Consider the following 21,311-nt stretch of genomic DNA (forward strand, 5'->3'; position numbering starts at 1 on the left):
TAGCTGACTCTTTAAAATGACATTCATTGGTTTAACTTAATAGCAGGTTCATCAAGTTAATTACACATCTACTGTAATTACTATTGTTTTGTTTTCTTCTGCTTATATGTTATTTTAATTTCATTATGATTAGTGCTATTTGTCTAGAAAGGCTCTAAAAGTGATCTAATTTAATATTCAGTTTTCAAATTTTAGAAATCCAGTCACAACCATGGAGTTTACAATCCTGTTAACTGTCATTTGCAACATATGTAGCCATAAAAACTGTGTCCCCAAGGCTTCAGGCTGTTGTGTGCTTTAAAGCCTGTCATGTAATGCCCATCACTAATCTAATATAAGGAAAATATAACTTCTGCTTTCTTCCAATAAAGAACCATTTAATGCTTTAAAAACTATTTTAATGCTTTGGTATATATATTGTATACCTTGGTAGTTTACTGTTTTATGTTTTACCGTTAACATTTAAGGTGATGTTTTTATATAAGTCTGTAGAATTACTACTACTGTACAGTTTGCTTCTTCACGTCATAAAACGTCTCTCACGTCATAATGCCCAGAGGATGAACATGCAATGTACGCAGTGAAGTCTTCTGAATTATTTACATGCTTTGACTGTGATTCTAATAGCAGTGGAAATGCTGCAAACTCTATTTCCTGAATAGACACTGCAGCGTCATTTACATCTTTGAAATTTAATGTTTAACTTGTTCAATCCTAATTTTTCCCATTGATGTGAGCACATGTGTTATACTTCTTGGATAGCTTAATGAAACACCAGCATGCCTTTACCAAGTGCTGGTAAAGGGGTATTTTATGCTGAATTTTACAAGTGAAAAACTAGTACAAAAAATTGCTTGTTTGTTTAAAAATACCCAACAGAATGTTGCAAATAAACTAACTTTCTTCCTGTCTTTCTTTATTTGATGATAAAAAAATGCATGCTTAGTTTTACTTTAACTTTGTTTTATTTAATGCAGTTTGAAATCTAAATTAATCAACTTAATTTTTTTTTTTTTTTTCTGTTTCAAAATGTTGCTCTGTGTTTCTCAACTGGTCACCACTGTGTGGCCACTGATGTATTTACATGTGTAATCATGATTTACTGTATATGAAATAGGGCATATTCAGAAATTATAAAGAATATGTATCCCAAATATGGCACTAGGACACATGTAGCACAACCAAGATTGTAAGTAAAAGAAAAAACCTCACACGACTATTTACAACAGCCATGTACAAATTTTCACATGAAAATGAATGCTCTGATTACAGGTCACTAACAAGATTCTTCACTCGTATGTAAATGTTGGTCACAGGTGGGATTTAACGGGTTTAATTAAATAGTTAAACTAAATCAGGTTTCCACATACTTCATTACCCTTTTGTTGTATTATCTCCCGTTGACTTACTGCAAAGGCATCAGAACCAATAAACCATAGGATTATAATTGCACCGACATCTGAATTGCAGTGACAAATCAAGCTGTAGCGATGCTGCCAGAAACAGTTTACAGTTTTCCAAGCATTGTCCTTCCCCCTACACCCTACAGTAACAATCCTTTAGTAATTTGATATACACCATTTGATATAGTACACCAATTTGATATACACCAGTGCTGAATGATTACCATATCAATGCCATATTCTATACCATGATACAGGACAAAAACATCTTGGAGTCATCATGAAGAAGAATGAATGTGCAGTGTATGTTAAAAGTCCAAAATCGGTATTTGAAGAGGTTGTTGGAGCACTATGATGGCAATAATGACAGACATGTGTTTGATGATAGGGGCTTTTTCTTGATACAAGAAAAGAGATCCCAGCAGCCTCTGATAGAAGAAATGGGTGCCTAGTCAAGTCTCTGGTTAGGCTCCTTGCATAGCCTAGTAGCTAACTATCTAACTTTTGAGGTTAGCTACTGAAATGTTTTATTTTATTTTATTTTGATTATTGTATGTGTATGCTATAGGCTATAATAGTTAACGCCCCAATCACTTTAAGCTTTAGGGGGGTTCTCCAACATCACCATAATGTCATGGTCAAGACTAGCTTTGGTACGTCTTTTTTAGAGTGAACGAGAACGAGTGGGTTTGAATGAACGATCTGAAACGGCTGTCTGGTGTGTCGAGAGATCCTCACCTTTGGCGCGCGCTGGTTCCGTCTTGGGCAGCAGGAGCGCGTCTACGCAGGTGCCGTTGGGGAACTCCAGACTTCCGTTTAAGGTCCCGTTCTGAAGCTGGAGACATGCCCAAATCCCAGACGTATCATTTAGCGTTTGTAAATCCATTTCGGACCTAACCACAACTATTTTAGTAGTTCCTCGCAATCATTAGTCGACAATACGTGTCTAATGAGAGCGCAATAGTAAGTGGCTTAGAGAGTATTTTACGTCTAAAGAGGATATTAAGAAACAATATATATATAAAGGTAATCAGGGAGAAATATGATTCGTTTATACAGGTTAAAACGTGTCATCCGTTGTTGCGCAGCGGTGTGAAGGCACAGATGCTCTGTATGAGAATGTGATGAAGCGCAGAGCGGCACTGAGACTCGCGCGTGGACTGAGGGTTTATTGATGAGCTCTTAAACAGCAGGGGTGGGAGTTTGGGGGTGTGTCAGTGGGATTCAGGGATTTGAGCATCCTGGAGAGGTGGAGACATTGAAAGGAGTTTGTGGAGTACGTTAGTAAAAGGCTTAGGGAAAGTTATGAATGATGAGACAGGTGGAGTGGAGCATCAGCTCCCTCTTGTGGAAGCAAAACTGGTTGAAAGACGTCGATTTTCCAAGGCTGGGCATTAATTTTGGACACTACTGTATATTACTAAGAATTTAGAATTGCATTGTAATTTTAACTGTAGAAGCCTCCTTCAATATATGCAGTGCATTCTGGTTTCTTGGATTTCGATATTGTGGACTTGACAGTACCCAAAATGAACACACTCTTTTTACAGCCATTAAATAGCCATGTAAAACAAGTAAATAGAGTGGATAAGAGATATCCCTGCAGACGTCATAGATTTACAAATGAAGGTTTCGTGTCTTGTTAAAACAAAATCTTTTTTTATTTAATTTATTTCAGGTAGAGTATGGTCACATAGCAACAGAGAATAATCCTCCAGCCACGGGACATGGTTAAATAACTCACCTTTTAGATCAACCTTTGGCCTTTCAAAGTCCTTCACACACACTTACACAGTGCTAGATAACACCTGAGCAGAAGCAAGCAGCCACCTCCTTTAGACTGGGACACTGAGGAGACTGCAGCTGGTGAGTGACATATACTTCATTTCAGAACATAGATACATATACATTTAAATATTATCTGCTTTGAGGTGTAACTTACAATCTGGAAAATAGATTCAGAGTCATGTCATTTGAATTTTTTTTATCAGAATAGAATAGATAATAATGTATAATTTGGAAAATATATACAGAGGCATGTCATTTAAAAGTTTTTTTTCAGAATAGAATAGAATAGAAATTTAACTTCCAATTTGGAAAGAATGATTAGAGTCATGTCATTTGAAAGTTTTTATAAGGATATAGTATAATGGAATGGAGTAGAAATGTAACATTCAATTTGGAAAATATATAGAGTCAGTTTGTAACAGAAGTTTTATCAGAAGTTTTTATCAGAATAGAATAAAATAGAATAGAATAGAGTAGAAATTGTGTACTCGAATCCCTAAGTTCTCCTTTGGAATCTTGTTGAGAAATGTCAGCATGCGACTTCCTGACCCGTTTGACAGCTTAAGTGAAATTCTTGTTTTCAAATTATTTGTACCAGATGAGAAACTTAAAGCAAGTAGCATTAATTATTAAACTGCAGAAAGGAGGTAGTTGTAGGCATAATGTGATGGTGTGAGAGCATTACCAGCTCATATAGCAGTTCATGAAGCGCTCAAGTGTGAGAAGTGTACTTCAGCTCTCAGCTGATGTGTGAGGTATTATGTAATTGATATGGCATCTGTGGTGCTTTAATCTACAGCTTATGCAGTTTTCCCTGGTAAAACATTTATGAAAATGAACAAAGGCTGTAGGCAATCTTGGTAAAGCCTCGGAAGCCTTGATGACGGGTCCTCACATCTGAGTCAACTGTTTTCTAAAGATTTTATGATTGACATTCGTATATCGACATTCATTACTGAGATAATGTACAAGTGTTTTAGACCAAAACATAAAATAAACACATGCAGCCACTTTGGTAACAATGAACAATTACAGAATCAGAGCGCTCCCTAACTCTCTTAATTTATTTCTTTCTTTCTTTCTTTCATGATCTGTAATCGTAATTGCAGAGACAAGGTACAAGCGTTTTAGACCAAAGAGTATTTGGACATAAAAAACATTTATCCACTTTGTTAACAATTAACTGTTGGGTCAGAGCACTGAATCTATTATTTATTTATTTATATGTTATTTCTTTCTTTATTTTACACATTCCTGGTATTATTGCGCATGATTAATTGGTTTATATAAAAATCTAAATGTTAATACATTTCATTATTGCTGTAATCATTTAATTTGAGTTGATATCTAATTAAATAGTAACTAATTTAATTTTAATTTATATTTAGTTAAGAAAACATACCTGTTGTGCCTCTGAAATGATTTTACCTTTCATGTGTTTTTAGCTAAATAACCTGGTCAGAAATATAAGTGAAATATGTTGACTTTAACTTGACTGTAGATTGGCAGATTCACCCTAACACAGGTCAATGATTATATGGCCTTTGACAATTCTATATTATCCCCGTTATCACATCCATTTCAAGATTATAGAATATTACATAATCTTGTCAACTTGGAAGGGTTCCTCTTTGTTTAATCTGCACTTTTCTGCTGCCATTGATTACTAACACCTGTGATTTATCTCACGACATTTTGTCATTATAACTCTGTATAGTGAGAAATGAAATCGGTCTCCTCTCACTTCATTACGATGCACTGCATCCAATTTTCAATTTTACTTCAAAAGTGATGTGTGCGTGCACACGTGTGTGTGTGTGTGTGTGTGTTCGCCTGTTCGGGAAGTCGCAGTGACAGAAACAGTGACATTCCAGTTAAAGTTTCATGGGACTAAAGTCTTTTTATGCCATTAAGAAAATGAAATTCTGTCAAATCAATTTTGATTTAAAGAAATGTTCATTTAAAAGCAGCGCTCATTCATCCGTGTATAATGTTACCCTGAAACGCGCGCATCCGTCAACGAGTCCGTTGTTGAAGACGATCATCCATTTATAATAACGCATAACAACACAGAATACTTGTAATTTGACCATCGGGTGCGGATACCTAAATCAGATAACATTAGGGCGGGTGGATGATTTGTTTTTGGCTGCGGATCCGGGTGATATTGGAGCTCATGCTTACTCTAAAGCAGTCAGACTCTGCAGGCGTTATAACAGCTCGAGTGAACACGGCTAACGTGGTATTTCAAGTTAGTGGTAGTACCTCCTGCATATTCTATTTGTGCGTGACATGAGCGCACACGCACTGTCTCTTCTCCAGGTCGTGCTTACCAGGTTGTTCATAAAAACCGAAATGTGCCCAGATGTAGGCTTTTAAAGTAGTTGGAACATTTTTAATTACTCAAACTCGCGTCAAATGAATTGCATGCTGTGTGGCCAAATGTTTCTGCATATTGGAGGTAGTTCCCTTTGACGAAATTAAAATTTTACAAGTGTTGCAACTGCAAGTAACCGTATAGAGGGAATGCACGTGACGTCACCGTTGGCCGGAGTGACTGCAGTTACGCCCACAAGTGGCAAAAAGACTGAGCGGCAGCATTGGTTTTCAGTGTGAATGCTGCGGAAAAACACACAAAACGCGTCTAAAACGGGAAAGAGCTTTGAGACTGACTGTACAACTAGATTTGACAAGAAATATGAGGAATATTTTTACAGACTACCTAAAGCTCCAGAACAGAGAAGCAAATAGATCGCTGCAATTCATAGAAAAAACTGGACTCCAGGCAGCGAAAGGTGGATTTGCAGTTATCATTTTTGTGTCAATATGATGAATTTAGTGGTAAAATCATTCTCTATATATTGTATTGTTATATATTGCAGTGACAACTCATCAATCAAATATTTACCACTGTATATTCTGTATAATTTGACATTTTTAAATAAACACTGACAAAAAACTATACAAGTTTTAAGTCTCTAGACGATATGATGATATAACATTGATAAGTGATCACCTGGATTTAGACCTGCCTATTTTGTATTTATATAAAGCATTCACAGGCAAATGTGCTGTATGTATTTCCCTGGCGTCGAAATCAGGCACATATGTCAGGAAACACGATTCCTGGCTGCATGTTAATATCCATGGATCACTGGATCTTTAGTAAGTTGTAAGGAACACTATATTGAGTCCAATCTTTAGTTTAAACTGATAATCGTTTTTACTTGCGTTTTCGCAGTTTCCCCTATTAAATCCAGTCACGCAGCAGCTCTTCTGCCACTCAGTCCGGCTGAGGGGGCGTGTTCCGGCGGGAAAGTGACGTTAATGCATTCCCTCTATTGTCGTCTTTTCCCGTGAAATGTAACCAAAACAACGTCGCGCGTGTGTGACGTCATGACACATTTGCAACGAGCAGAACCAATAAGAGGAATCGTTAAGCAAGCATGCTAACGGTTCCAAGGAATCGGTTCACTGGGCACCGGTTCTGAAGAAGAACCGGTTTTCGATTCCCATCCCTAACATAAGATGTACCAAGAAGAGCATATTATCACATGTTAGATGACCTCGGTGTGAAGGCAACACTGATCGATCAATGTATCCAAACAGGAAAAATGGCTGGGCCAAAACCACATATTATTTCTCTGACCAAGCGAGAGGGACAGGGCTATGGCTTCTACCTCCGAGTGGAGCAGGGTGAGGAGGGTCACCTGATCCGAGCCCTGGAGATGGGCGGCGGGGCTGAGCTGGCTGGTCTGAAGGATGGAGACCGCATTATCAGAGTCAATGGAACTTTTGTGGACAATCTGGAGCACAGTCAGGTTTGACATATTTGGAAATTGCTATTCTAAATGTTAAATTAATCTCATGATTGTGGCTACTGAAAGGAAAACAATGTTTTATTGAAAAGGTTTTACCTTGCACTTGACTTTTTCTTGGGTCAGGTTGCAGATTTGGTGAGAAAGAGTGGGATGAGCGTCACATTGCACGTTCTTGGAGAGGAGCCATATAAGACGGCCAAAGCCAACGGTGTGAATCTTGCCAACCCTCAGTCCCAGTCAGGTCAGAGCCAACCTACCATGAATGGAGTGCCTGCACCAGCCGCTAAAGCCAAACTTTGTTATCTGCAAAAATCCAGCAGTGGATTGGGTTTCTCCTTAAAGTCCACCAAAGGTAAGCTATAAAACTCCCATAGCCAGAGCTTTGACTGGCATCATAACACCTGGTCTACAATTTGGGCAAAGAATTGACTACTTGAACAAAATAGACCATCTGACCAACATGGGAAAATGAAATATCAAAAGTGTGAAGAATCTGTAATGACTTTGCGATCTGAATTTTTGTCCATCCAAAGTACACTTCAAAGTAAAGGTTCCAAAAGAGGGATTTCACAGCGATGTGCCCCCACCCAGTAAAAAAATATATTTTTATGAGTAGATTGTTCTACAGGTATAACACACGCATGCACACACACACACGCGCGCGCGCGCGCACACACAAACACACACTTGCGCACGCACACACACACACACACACACACACACACACACACACACACACACACACAGACACACACACACACACACACACACACACACACACACACACACACACACACACACACACACACACACACAAAAGCAATAAATCAAGTTAAATTTCTCCCTCAGTCTGAATCTTTTAAAGATGTGCCTCTAAACTGGCGAAAACAGGTAAATCCAGTCATTAGTTAATCCTCAGAAATGCCCATGGTCAGCAAGTCACGTGTTTTCCAGTGCTGTCGACAGTCAGCAAATGGTCATCTGAGGCTGAGAAAATTAAAGGTTAACTAATTTTCTCAGGCCTCTCTTGGATAAATCAACCAATATGTTGATAATTGTCTGAAATATTTGGAGTGGCTTGTGAAATGAAGTACAAACAGTAGTTATTTGTTCTAACCCTGTTTTCTCTCAGGTACTCAAGGTATGTTCATGACAGAAGTGGTGTCAAGAGGAGTAGCTGATCAGGCGGGTGTGAAGATAGGTGATCGCTTGGTGGAGATAAACAGCGAAAATGTTGAGAGTCTCACACATGATCAGATTGTGCAAAAGGTAAGTTAAATTGTCATATTAACTACAATAATTCCTGTCTAACATTTGCTCGTTGTCAACAACTTTATAATACAGTTGCTTTAGGGTTTCAGAAAAGCTTTAAAGGAATCATTCCGTCATCATTTACTCACCCTCATGTCATTCCAAACCTGCAGACTTTATTTCTTCTCAGAACACAAAAGAGGATATTTTGAAAAATGTTGATAACCATACAGTTTTGGTTCCTATTCACTTCCATTGTATTTTTTTGACTATACAATGGAAGTCACTGGGACGTGAAACTGGTTACCGACATTCTTCCACAGAAGAAAGAAAGTCATACAGGTTTGGAGCGACATAAGGCTGAGATTACAGAATTTTACTTTTTGTGTGATCTATCCCTTTAAAGAGGCCATATTATGCCCTTTTTTAAAGTCTTGAATTTGTTTTTGGACTTTACTAGAATCTGTTTTAATGTTTGCATCTTCAAAAACACATTATTTTTCACATATTTTACATTGTTGCAGCACCTCTCTTCCCAGTCTGTCAATAATGCTCTGTTTAGTTCATTCGGAAGCCCCTCCTTCTGAAATGTGCTCTTATTGGTCAGCTGGACCAGCTTGTTATGATTGGTCAACCGTTTCAAGTGTGTTTTGGAAATGTAATGTCCCATACCACAACCTCAAGTTTCAACACACTATTAATGTAACTCATCCAGGCTTCGCTTTTTTTTTGCATATGCCTTGGGCAGGAATTATATTAAAGAATTATATTAATGAAGCGGAAGAGGGCCTGGAGATTGTGGCAGGACGGGAGGCCAGGGTGGAGCAGGCTGTGCAGGTGACCAGGGTGGAGCAGGCTGTGTGGGTGACCAGGGGAGAACAGGCTGTGCAGGCGACCAGGGCGGGGCAGGCTGTGCAGGTGGCCAAGGTGGACCAGACAGTTCAGGAAGCCAGGGTGGATCAGCGAGTTCAGGTGGCCAGGGTGGACCAGACAGTTCAGGAGACCAGGGTGGCCCAGACAGTTCAGGAAGCCAGGGTGGACCTTGAATTTTCTTGGGGGCAGCTATGGGGTTATGAACTGGAATAGACACTGGCTCAGGAACAGTCACCGGCTCCGATGTGAGACACACACCACATGGTTGTAGCCATAATGGCTAATGCTGCAATCACGGAGGGTTCAGGAGTCGCGGCAACCTTGTCCAGAGACATAAGCACAGCTGACCTGGTGTGTACAGTCTCTGGCTCGTCGGGCATGACGTGAACAGTCTCTGGCTCGGCAGGCATGACGTGAACTGTCTCTTGTTCGGCAGGCACGATGTGAACAGTCTCTTGTTCAGCAGGCACGACGTGAAGAGTCTCTTGTGCGGCAGGCACGACGTGAACAGTCTCTTGTGCGGCAAGCATGATGTGAACGGTCTCTGGCGCGGTGGGCATGACGTGTACAGTCTCAGGCTCGGTGGGTATAAGATGAATAGTCTCTGGCTCGGAGGCCATGACGTGATGCAGAGGCCCGGCAGGACTGACGTGAAGTCCAGGCTCGGCAGGACTGACATGAAGCACAAGCTCGACAGGACTGACGTGAAGCAGCTCAGGCTCGGCAGGACTGACGTGAAGCAGCTCAGGCTCGGCAGGACTGACGTGAAGCAGCTCAGGCTCGGCAGGACTGACGTGAAGAGGCTCGGCAGATCTGACGTGAATATCATCCCTCATCCACAAAGCCCCCAGTAAATAGTGAGCCTCTTATCCAGAGGGCAATGTCAATATACTGTTTTAACGTCCATGTCGGGGTGTTGTCAGGCATACGGTATTCCAGGAGGTCCGTAAGGCCGTAGCAGAACATGTCTTTCAAGACATCATCATCAACGTCCACCCCATAGAAGAGCTCGCAAAATTCCTCCACATAACTCTCAATCAGGCGAAAATTCAAGGTCCACCCTGGCTCCCTGAACTGTCTGACCTTGGCTGAGGCGAAAGAGACGGATTGCTGGGTCTATATTTTGGTCGTGGATTCTGTTGTGAATCAATTCACTGTAGGCAAGCTGGTGAGGACCCAAACGCAAACTTTAATATAAACACTAATCAAACACAAAAACAAAGGCATGGCAAGGCCTGAAACAAAACAAGAACAATGAGGCAAACATGAGGGCTTAAATACACTGACTAATTACAAGACAAGGAACACCTGTGAACAATGATCAGACAGTTAACAAATGACAAGACACATGGCAGGATCGCATGACAAAAAGGGTATCACATGACAGACAAGAACAAGGACACATGACACACGACACAAAACACACACCGTGATAGTGATATAGCGAATAAATCCATTTTGAGTGACTTTGTCACTCAGTATCACTCAGTGACTTTGGAAAGTGACTTTGTGCTTTGTAACTTTGCAGGCCTTTTTCATGCTCAGACAGCAACATTATACACTAAAGTTGTAAATGTAAAAGTAGTCAAATGGATATGTAAGTTGAAAATGTAAAAAACAAATATGTTATAATAGGTCCTTAATAGCTGCCATGGATGCTGCTGAAGACCTTGACCCTAATGTTTTACTCTGCATTACCCCAAATATCAGTGCTTTGAGGAGAATATTATAATGATGTATTCCATTTGTTATTGTAGGTGAAAGCAGCCGGTGACAGAGTGATGCTTCTGCTGGTGGAGGAGGATGCTGACAAATACTTCAAGAGCAAAAGCCTTCGACCAGGGGTGGCTCATGCCACGGTCAGGTACCTCTCACATAAGCCACGCATTGCAGACATGATCAAGAGAGCAGATGGTTATGGCTTCATCCTGAAAGAAGACCCTAAACGTTCAGGTGAGTGTGTACCATCTGCCATAGTATATCAACATGAAATACGCATTTACCTTTTTACATGTCACTTAAGTCAAATGTGTTATCATGCTCATATTGACTTTTAGGCCTTGTAAGTTAGATGCAGTCTAAATTAAATCTGCTTCAGTTGTCCAAATACTCAAAAAAGACTAGTTGTGAGCTTTTATGTTGGGTAAATGAAACCTTTCCAAGTGTCTTGTTGGCTTATCTTTTGCTTCCTGCTGAGGGATGTGTTATAGCAGTGCACTTTTTTTTTTCAACCAGCCAATGCATATAAAAGTAGTTATAGATTTGAATATTTAATGTCACAAGCTATTTATTCTTTTTGTAAGTAGTAAGAATTTCATCCTTTAGATAGTCATTTTGCAGATGCATTTCATTGACTTATGCATACTGTGAGTTACAGTACACTAATTGCATGGACGTCTCACTAGAGCAACCAAAGATTAAGTGCACTGCTCACAAGGGAAATACAGCAGAATTGTAATGTTCTGGGTCCTGGAAATTTGATTTTAGCAGTCCAGATTATATTAACCATTGAATTACTATACTTTTGTTTAGTATGGTGGTGCCAACTGAACTTACTGAAGTTTATTGCATGTAGTAAAATTAGCATTGCGTAACTGAGGAATTTTGATAACATTGAACATTACAAAGGTGATCTACTCTAATGGCTCTATGATGCTGTAAAAAGAATTTCAGTGTGATTTAATACCATGACAACATGGATATTTGAGTTGACTAAACTTACAATTTTAATGCAGCATGAACACTTACTTTCAATTCTGCTGTACAGCAGGTCTAAAAAGACAATACTAAACATTATTCAGTTGAAATCAGTTCAGTGTTGTTTCATTTTGGTTCAATGCCTGTGTAAATTATGAAACCAGTTCAATTCAGCTAAAATAATCTGAGAGACTATTTACACCATGTGCAAATAGCCCACCTTGTTGGCAGGGGCTATTTACACTAACTCCACTCACCATTGTCTGATTGAGCCAGACAAAATTGCAAAATAAACCCATGTGATAACAGGAGTAGTGGCCTGGAGAGTAGGGCACGTGGTGCTAGCTTTGGATGCGACCAACCCAAGTCGACACCACCTTTTCCAAACTCACTCTTCTCCCTTTTCCCATCACATATCAGTTTGGAGAATTGTTTATTTTAATGATATTTTAAAAAGAGAAAATAGTGCCTAATGGGTATTTAATAGTGAGAATAAAGTGTTTATCAGATAGGGTTATGGGTATGGTGTAGGAGAGGGCTTTGGAGACAGGAACAAGTAATGTCCCAATACGGCTTTTATGATTTTTATAAATAGAATCATATACTAAATATGTTATTATTGCATAATGTTTTATACTGTATTTCAATACTGTACACTGAAGTGCAAACATCTGCCACAAAGTATAAATAGCATCTAATAACTATTTGCACTTAACATGTAGCATTTACATTTACATTAACATTTACATTTACATTTATTCATTTATCTGACGCTTTTATCCAAAGCGACTTACAATTGCTATATATGTCAGAGGTCGCACGCCTCTGGAGCAGCTAGGGGTTAAGTGTCTTGCTCAGGGACACATTGGTGTCTCACAGTGGATTCGAGCCCGGGTCTCTCACACCAAAGTCATGTGTCTTATCCACTGCGCCATCAACACCCGTTTTAACACTAGTGCTAAATTAAATTAGTTAAATATGTATATATTTTTTAAATACATTCCAATACTAATAACAGACTTTGTGAAAAGATAAAGTGAGAAGTAGAAAACTGTTTGTGTCATGTTTCAATATTTGATTAATGTCATATTTTGTTCTGTGTCTCAGGTCATTACATTGGAGAAATAGACAAAGGAAGCCCTGCGGAGAGAGCAGGACTAAAGGATATGGACCAACTTGTGGCTGTGAACGGAGAGGAAATCGATAACTGCACACATGAGCAGGTGGTGGACAAAATAAGTAAAGAAGGAAACAAGTGCTGCCTCCTGGTGATGGATGCTGAAACCAAGAAAATGTACAAATTGGTGAGTCCTTTTCATTCACTGACATTGCTGCAATACAGCAGTAAACATTCATTTGAATGTAGAATGTCTGGTGACTGCATACTTAAATTAAAATGGAACATTTGGTACACTTTATTTCGATGGTTCTCTTTAGACATTTTACTAACTATAAGTGATTTGCAACTACATGTCAACTAACTCTCATCAGAGTATTAGTAGACTGTCTGCTTAATATCTGCTAACACTTCATTTTGATGTTCCCCAACAGACATTCTCCTGACTATAAGTAACTTTGCAAACATGTCAAATTATTCTAACCCGAACCCTGACACCTACTTTAACACCTAACCCAAACCTAACAGTCTACTAACAGTACCACTACTCTAATGAGAGAACACATAGTTACAAAGGTAGTATTGTATTCATAGTATGTTGTGGACCATCAAAATAAGTGTAACCAAAAATTGTAGTCTTAAATATTCCACTTGTCTTTGTTGGTAACACTTTATTTTGATGGTCCCTTTTGAACATTCTGTTAACTCTAAGTAACTTTGCAACTACATGTCAACTAACTCTCATTATAGTATTATGCTTCATATCTGCAAACTCTTTATTGTGATGGGCCTCCAGCAGACACTCTACTGACTAAAAGCAACTTTGCAACTACATGTCAACTTATTCTAACCCTAACACGCACAGTCTACTAATACTCAACTAATACTCTAATGAGAGTTAGTAGACATGAAGGTGCGATGTTACTTAGAGACAACAGAATGTGTTAAAGGGACCATCAAAATAAAGTGAAACCCACTTGTTTTATATTATACATTACATTCTATATTAAATTATTGAATAATACTGTATTGTCAAGGGTGGTGCTTCTCCACTTCTGTACTGGGAAGAAATGAGAGGATCCCTGCCCGGCTATCCTGAGCATGAACCTGCTCCAGCAGTGCCTGCGCCTGTCCCAGCTGTACCTGTCCCTGTCCCAGCTGTACCTGTCCCAGCAGATGTGGACTGCAAACCCAAATTGTGCCGACTGGAGAAGACCGCTGCTGGATTTGGTTTCCATCTCAATGCCGTCCAGGGAGTTAATGGACAGTACATCAAAGAGGTCTGAAAAACGCTCTACACTGACATTTATAGAAAGCTTGTCTAGATCTATTTTTTACAGGTTCAGTGTTTCAATAGGTTCACTCATGACTTTTCAAACTTGTATGACTGACTTTCTTCAGCACAACCCAAAAGGAGAATATGTTAAGAATATTCCTGCTGTTCTTGTCCATTTAATGAAAGTGAATTGGGTGTGGTGTCTGTCAAGCCCCATATCAGGAAAGCACCATAAAAGCATTTTAAAAGTATCATAAGTGTTGTCCACAAACCATATAATAATATAATAAAGTTCCATATACTCAAAATGTTGTTATAAATTTAAGATTTAAAATGTCCATCCATTTGGATAGGACATTAACTATAATAAACTCAGTGTGGTGCATATTTGTCTGTAATACATAATACATACATTCGTAAAAAAAAAAACGAAAATAGGTACAATTTCTAATATAGTACTAATAAACTGAACATGTTTTAAATAATCAATATCCAAGTTTATACATATATCATCAACAGTCCCAGTTTATTTCAATCTCACATATTTTAACTAATTAAATATTGCACATTCTACAGCTAGCCATATTTTAACCATGTTCATACTTGTTAACAGAATAAATCATAAATGTAATTGTTTTCATGACGAACAGAATTGGTTGACATTTCAATTTAAGTTGTTATTCACTTAAAAGCGATGATACATTTATTAGTATTTCAGTATATGGAGACTTAAAGGAACACTCCGACTTTTTTGGACTTTAGCTTATTCACTGTATCCCCCAGAGTTAGATAAGTCCATACATACCTTTTTCATCTCCGTGCGTGCTGTAACTCTATTTGACGCACCCACCGCTAGCCTAGCTTAGCACAAACACTGGATGTAAATGGCTACAGCTAGCATACTAATCTCAGTAAGTGACAAAGTAACGCAAACATTTTCCTATTTACATGTTGTGATTTGTATAGTCACAGAGTGTACAAATAACAAGGTCATATTAGACACAGACATGTTTTAACCGTATAAATACTGGGAACTATATTCTCAGAAGGCGAAGCACTGCTACGTGGGCGGAGTGATAACCACAGCACCTGAGACAAGCACAGTTGTTTCTAACGTCAACAAAACCAACGTGACTAAGTTTACCTCTGTGGCAAATTCCATTTTCTCAAAATAGTCGTCCTCAGTGAAATGTACTGAGCAAACACGATGGTCCTTGATGATCTCTTCAGGTGTGTTTGGATCGATATCCAGAGCAAGTAGCCATTGATTAATCAGATCAGCGTTTTTGATTGGAATTCTATGAAACATCATGGTATTACGTGGTCTCTCCTATTGTCGCGGCTCTTTACAATACAGCGAACACCCATGATTGTAAACTATGCTTTTACTATCTAGTAATTGTTGACTCTATTACTCCAACTCTGAGCAAACTCTCTGCTCCTCAGCACGGTGCGTCTCAGGTGCTGCGGTTATCACTCCGCCCAAGTAGCAGTGCTTCGCTTTCTGAGAAGATAGTTCCCAATGTTTATACGCTAAAAAGATGTCTGTGTCTCATATGACCTTGTTATTTGTACGCTCTGTGACTATACAAATCACAACATGAAACCTATTTAAATGTTGTGACACAACATGTAAATATACAAATCACAAATATACAATATACAAATCACAACATGAAACCTATTTACATGTTGTGACACAACATGTAAATAGGTTTCATGTTGTGATTTGTATAGTCACAGAATGTACAAATAACATGTGACACAGACATCTTTTTACCGTATAAATACTGGGAACTATATTCTCAAAAGCGAAGCACTGCTACTTGGGCGGAGTGATAACCGCAGCACCTGAGACGCACCGTGCTGAGGAGCAGAGAGTTCGCTCATAGTTGGAGTAATAGAGTCAACAATTACTAAATAGTAAAAGCATAGTTTACAATCATGGATGTTCGCTGTATTGTAAAGAGCTGCGACAATAAACAGGAGAGACCTGTTAATACCATGATGTTTGATAGAATTCCTATCAAAAACGCTGATCTGATGAATCAATGGCTACTTGCTCTGGACATCGATCCAAACACACCTGAAGAGATCATCAAGGACAATCGTGTTTGCTCAGTACATTTCACAGAGGACGACTATTTTGAGAAAATGGAATGTGCCACATGGATCATGAAAAGTGTGCTGAAGGATACGGCCATCCCATCGATAGGAAAGACGGGACAAAGTGGATATCCTGTGGCTGTGGTACGTGTTCCGTTATGCTTTTAGATGACTAGCCTACTGTAACAGTCCTATTAGCTAGATCTAATGTAACGTTAGTGACACTATTATATGAATAGGGTGGTAACTACTATTGCAGTTGTTCCCGGGCTCCATGTATCCCCTGTTAGTATTGTGTTGTCATGAACGCGCTCTATCGCCCCAGTAGCAAATGAGCGGAGCTAGAAGTAAACTTAGTCACGTTGGTTTTGTTGACGTTAGAAACAACTGTGCTTGTCTCAGGTGCTGTGGTTATCACTCCGCCCACGTAGCAATGCTTCGCCTTCTGAGAATATAGTTCCCAGTATTTATACGGTTAAAACATGTCTGTGTCTCATATGACTTTGTTATTTATACACTCTGTGACTATACAAATCACAACATGTAAATAGGCAAATGTTTGTGTTATTTTGTCACTTACTGGGATTAGTATGCTAGCTGTAGCCATTTACATCCAGTCTTCGTGCTAAGCTAGGCTAGCGGTGGGTGCGTCAAATAGAGTTACAGCACGCACGGAGATGAAAAAGGTATGTATGGATTTATCTAACTCTGGGGGATACAGTGAATAAGCTAAAGTCCAAAAAAAGTCTGAGTGTTCCTTTAAATCACTTGTATGATACTTTTATTGTCTATAGTTTTGTCAAGTTTAATAGACTTGCTAGGAAAAACAAATTTAAAATAATCTTCACAAATATCCTTCAGATATAGAACATAAGGGTGAGTAACTGTTTTGGAACTCATTTGAATTTATTTTTTATTTTTATGAATTTATGTGAATTTGAATGAATTTAAAATGAATTATGAATTTTTCCTTTAATGAATTTTTTCTGCCAGGTGGTGAAAGGTGGAGCAGCAGACAGAGCTGGACTGGAGGATGAAGACATTGTTGTGGAAGTGAATGGGGTGAATGTGGAAATGAGCACACATGAGGAAGTGGTTAACCTCATCCGCAAGAGCGGGGACACCCTGGTCCTCTTAGTGGCTGAGAGGACAGCCTATGACCACCTGAAAGCACAAGGGATCGCCATCACCCCTCAACTTCTGAATGAAGAGCCCTCCGCTGGTGTCCCAGCACCAGCTTATACACAAGAGGACAAGAGGAAAGACACAGAAAGTGACAGTGAAAGACCAGCCACTCCACCAGCTCAAACCCGTTCAAGGGTCAGTACTGCTTTTCAACATTTCCCATTCTCAGCAGACAGAACTATAAACAATAAGAAAGGGTTTCAACATTTACAATATACCTCACAATATTTTTTTCCCCATTCTGTCATCTTTTACTCACCCTCATGTCATTCCAAACTTGTTTGATTTTTTTTCTTTTCTTATATAAGAATATATTGGCTGCTCTTTCCCATAATGAAAGAGAAGAGGATTGAGCCCCAACAATGTGTTTTCTAAAAGTAGTCTACTCAAAATATGTGCTGTATTTTAAGTCTTCTGAATATGTATTTCTATCTGAATATGCTTTGTGTTTGGAATGGCTTAAATGTGAGTAAATGAATTTTTGAGGTGAACTATTCATTCAAAGGTTTGGGGGTCAGTTACATTTTACTCAAATAAATGCTGTTTTTCTGTCTTTCTGTTCATCAAATAATTCTGAAAAGACAATGATTTTCATACTATCGTTAGAAAATTTGAAATATTTCCATATTAAGCAGCACATCAGATTTTATCTGTTTCTTGAGCAGCAAATTATCATATTAGAATGATTTTTGAAGGATCATGTGACACTGAAGACTGAAGATGCTGAAAATTCAGCTTTATCATCACAGGAATAAATTACATTTTAAAATATATTCAAACAGTTATTTGAGATTGTAAGATATTTTGAAGAAAGATAATGCCACCTTGGTGAGCATGAGACATAAAAAAAATCCCACAAACATTTGAACAATATAGAGTATATTATTATTGTATTTGTTTTGTCATATTTGGAGCCTGAGGTATCTATAAACTATATGACTAAACCCCAAATTCCCCCAAAACCCCCAATTCTAACTCCAGCATCTATCTTTTTATCTTAGGCTTCTTCTTCATCATCCTCATCATCATCTTCAGCATCAGATACGAGTGAGGACGAAAGACTCTGAGCACACCAAACTTTCCTGTACCAACAGATACTTTCAATAATATCACTTTATGTTAGTGTCCTTGTTAGACATGTTACATGTACTTATTATACAGTCATAACACTAAATTATGCATAATTACATGCAACCTGCCCTAAACCAAACCCTATAGTAAGTACGTGTTTATTATTTAACTCATTACTTAAATATATAATTACACTGTAACAAGGACACCTTAAAATAAAGTGCAATCCTTTCAATGCTGTGATTTAGTGACAGGTCGATGCACTTACCTGATAAACTGCACAATCTATTAAGAGAGGAAATGCCCATTTGAACGAGAGACTGTGAGAACATTGATTAAAGAACTTTAGTAAGGATATCAAATACAACAGATTATTTCTGTACTGCTTTCATTGGGATCTACAACAATGACAATCCATTTAAACTTGCTTTATTCACTTTTGATGCATGAAATGTTAAATTACAAGCAGTTACAGACTTTCAGACAATGCACACTTGATATTTAATTTATTCTACGGGATGTTTTTTCTTTCTTTCTTTTTTCTGTTGGATGCCTATTGAATAAAATCTGCTCTTTATTTTGTGCAACATCAAATGGAATTCTGGGTAACCCATTCTTTTCATTTTAAAGGTGCATTTAGCAAGTTCTTTAGCAAGTGTTCGCTGTTCATTTGTGTACCAATTACGGTGTTGTAAGACAATGTTTTATGCAAATTACACTGAGTTTCAGAGAGCAATCTACACAATAATTAAAGTCGGCATGTAATTGAAGTTGCATGCCGACTTTATTGTGTAGATTTCTCTCTGAAACTCGGACTAATTGGCATAGTCTCGTATTCCATATTGTGACGGATATTCGAGTTAAACATTGGACTTGATTTTGTCCATTGGGAATTGATTGGATGGTTTCGGCTTTGCTATTGGTGGATCTCATGTGTGACAGGTTGTCCTCAATTTACAAGAATAAAGGTACATGTATTTTAAAACAGATAACAGAAAATCATTAGAATTAAATACTGCAATTTTCCATAAAAAAAAATAAGATTTGACCATTTTGTAGTGACTTCCATTTTTACCTGTCCCCCCCCAAAAAAAGTTTGTGTCCGCCATACTGAAGTTTAGACTCGTTTTTGCTTTTGTCCGTCTTCCTGTGTTCAGATCTTTTCTGCTTCTGTGGCTTTATAGGTACTGATTCATCAATCATCTCCACTGGTAAAGCATGAATAAGTCTAGATAGGTTCACACCATGTCGGAATTACCGTAGTTACCAGATTTCAAGCATTCACTTTTTCACTTGTACCTTATGACCACTACAGATTAATATTGCCATAGAAACCCATAATTTCGAGTTAGAGGACGTGAACTTCTCCGAGTAGAATGTCACGTGGTTGTCATCTAGTAATTACAACATGTGTGTGAACGCAGCACACACATGCAGCCTTTGTTGGCTGCATTCGAAATAGCATGTTTCCTTGCTACAATAATGCCCAATCCTATTCTTGGAGATCTAACTTCCTGAAAAGTTTAGCTCCACCCCTGATCAAACACAACTTAAACCGCTAATTAAGAACTTCGGAAGCACTTGATAATTGCAGGTGTGTTGGCGAAGTGTTGGAACTAAACTCTGAAGATAGGTAGACCTCCAGCAACAGATTTGGACAGCAACCTGCACTACTATATTAGCCTGGCTCCGCCCTCCTACGTACTTCCGCTCAATTTTCATTTTCAATTTTCATTTTCCTTCAGTACTAGTCTGGGATTGTGCTGTAGTCTTTGGTTTTCTCCGATCAAGTTTTTACTGGGCCAATCAGCGAACAGAGGGAGTGGCTGAGAACGATGACGTTGATGTCGTGCGTTATTTTGAGTTGTAGTTCAGTAATGGCAGCGGAGAAAGATGCGAGCGAAGCCAATCGGTCCGTTGTGGCAACGCTGGCGAATATCAAGAACTTAAAGCCGGAGCAAGAACAATCTTTGATTAGTTTTGTTGGTGGCCATGATGTTGTGGCCCTCCTCCCCACGGGGTTCGGGAAAAGTTTGATTTTCCAGCTCGCTCCGTTAGCGGTGAATGAGTTGGCTAAGGCGAACGCTAGGTATACGTCAGGACCAAACGTTAGCGATTGGTTATGGCAGATCCAGAGTGACTCTGGGCAGATCCAATAGTTTTAGACTTCAATAGAGTACCCGCCTACAAGGAAGTTATCGCTTGCCAATGGAGCGGTGCCAGACTCTATGTATAAATGAAATGTACGAGAGTCTGGTGGGACCAGGCTACTACTATATTGCTGAGTAGGCAAAAACAGTATGTGACAAAAGAAGTATGACCGAATTCATAGTACTCATAAAATAGTTGGCAAAAAGTACCCGGATGTCCTACTTCCGACGAGTTTCTGAAATGCACATATGATGGACACTACTATCCCATGAGGCCACGGGAGAGGAGTTGACGCTGACAGGTCACATGATAATGACACCATGGCAAATGTATTACATTCATACTACACATATTTCATACAGAACGTACATTTTTTTGTGCTTGCAAAATAAGTACTTACTCTCTTTAGTTACTTATTTTGAATAAGCGTTTTCAGATGCAACAACTGTCTATTTCACTCTTCACATCACCAAACAATAAACGCAAGGAATCTCTGAGACATTTAGAGAAACATCACCGGTCACGTCACTTCAAAATGGTGAGATACGTTGAGGAGAGAGAACTGCGACATG

General features: G+C 38.8%; 2 protein-coding genes across 2 annotated transcripts in view; one reads left to right on the top strand and one right to left on the bottom strand.

Moving 5' to 3' along the window:
• cckbrb (cholecystokinin B receptor b) overlaps positions 1 to 2,565 on the bottom strand; it is a 48,414-nt gene extending 45,849 nt beyond the window's left edge. Inside the window, exon 1 of the mRNA XM_077215284.1 lies at positions 2,142 to 2,565. Coding sequence (XP_077071399.1) covers positions 2,142 to 2,289 — 148 coding nt within the window. The 5' untranslated portion in view covers positions 2,290 to 2,565. The remainder of the gene's footprint in view (positions 1 to 2,141) is intronic.
• A 584-nt stretch (positions 2,566 to 3,149) lies between these two features.
• On the top strand, positions 3,150 to 19,182 carry pdzk1 (PDZ domain containing 1). The gene is made up of 9 exons (XM_077216660.1): positions 3,150 to 3,269; positions 6,801 to 7,012; positions 7,136 to 7,364; positions 8,145 to 8,281; positions 10,894 to 11,089; positions 12,941 to 13,137; positions 13,988 to 14,230; positions 17,326 to 17,652; positions 18,519 to 19,182. Exons 2-9 carry the CDS (start codon positions 6,806 to 6,808, stop codon positions 18,582 to 18,584), a joined length of 1,602 nt encoding a protein of 533 aa, XP_077072775.1. The 5' UTR covers positions 3,150 to 3,269; positions 6,801 to 6,805; the 3' UTR covers positions 18,585 to 19,182.
• Positions 19,183 to 21,311: the final 2,129 nt, after the last annotated feature.

This window comes from Siphateles boraxobius, unplaced genomic scaffold (genome assembly GCF_051911475.1).
Source record: "Siphateles boraxobius isolate OS27281-9 unplaced genomic scaffold, OSU_SipBor_1 7, whole genome shotgun sequence".
Classification (NCBI taxonomy): domain Eukaryota; kingdom Metazoa; phylum Chordata; class Actinopteri; order Cypriniformes; family Leuciscidae; genus Siphateles; species Siphateles boraxobius.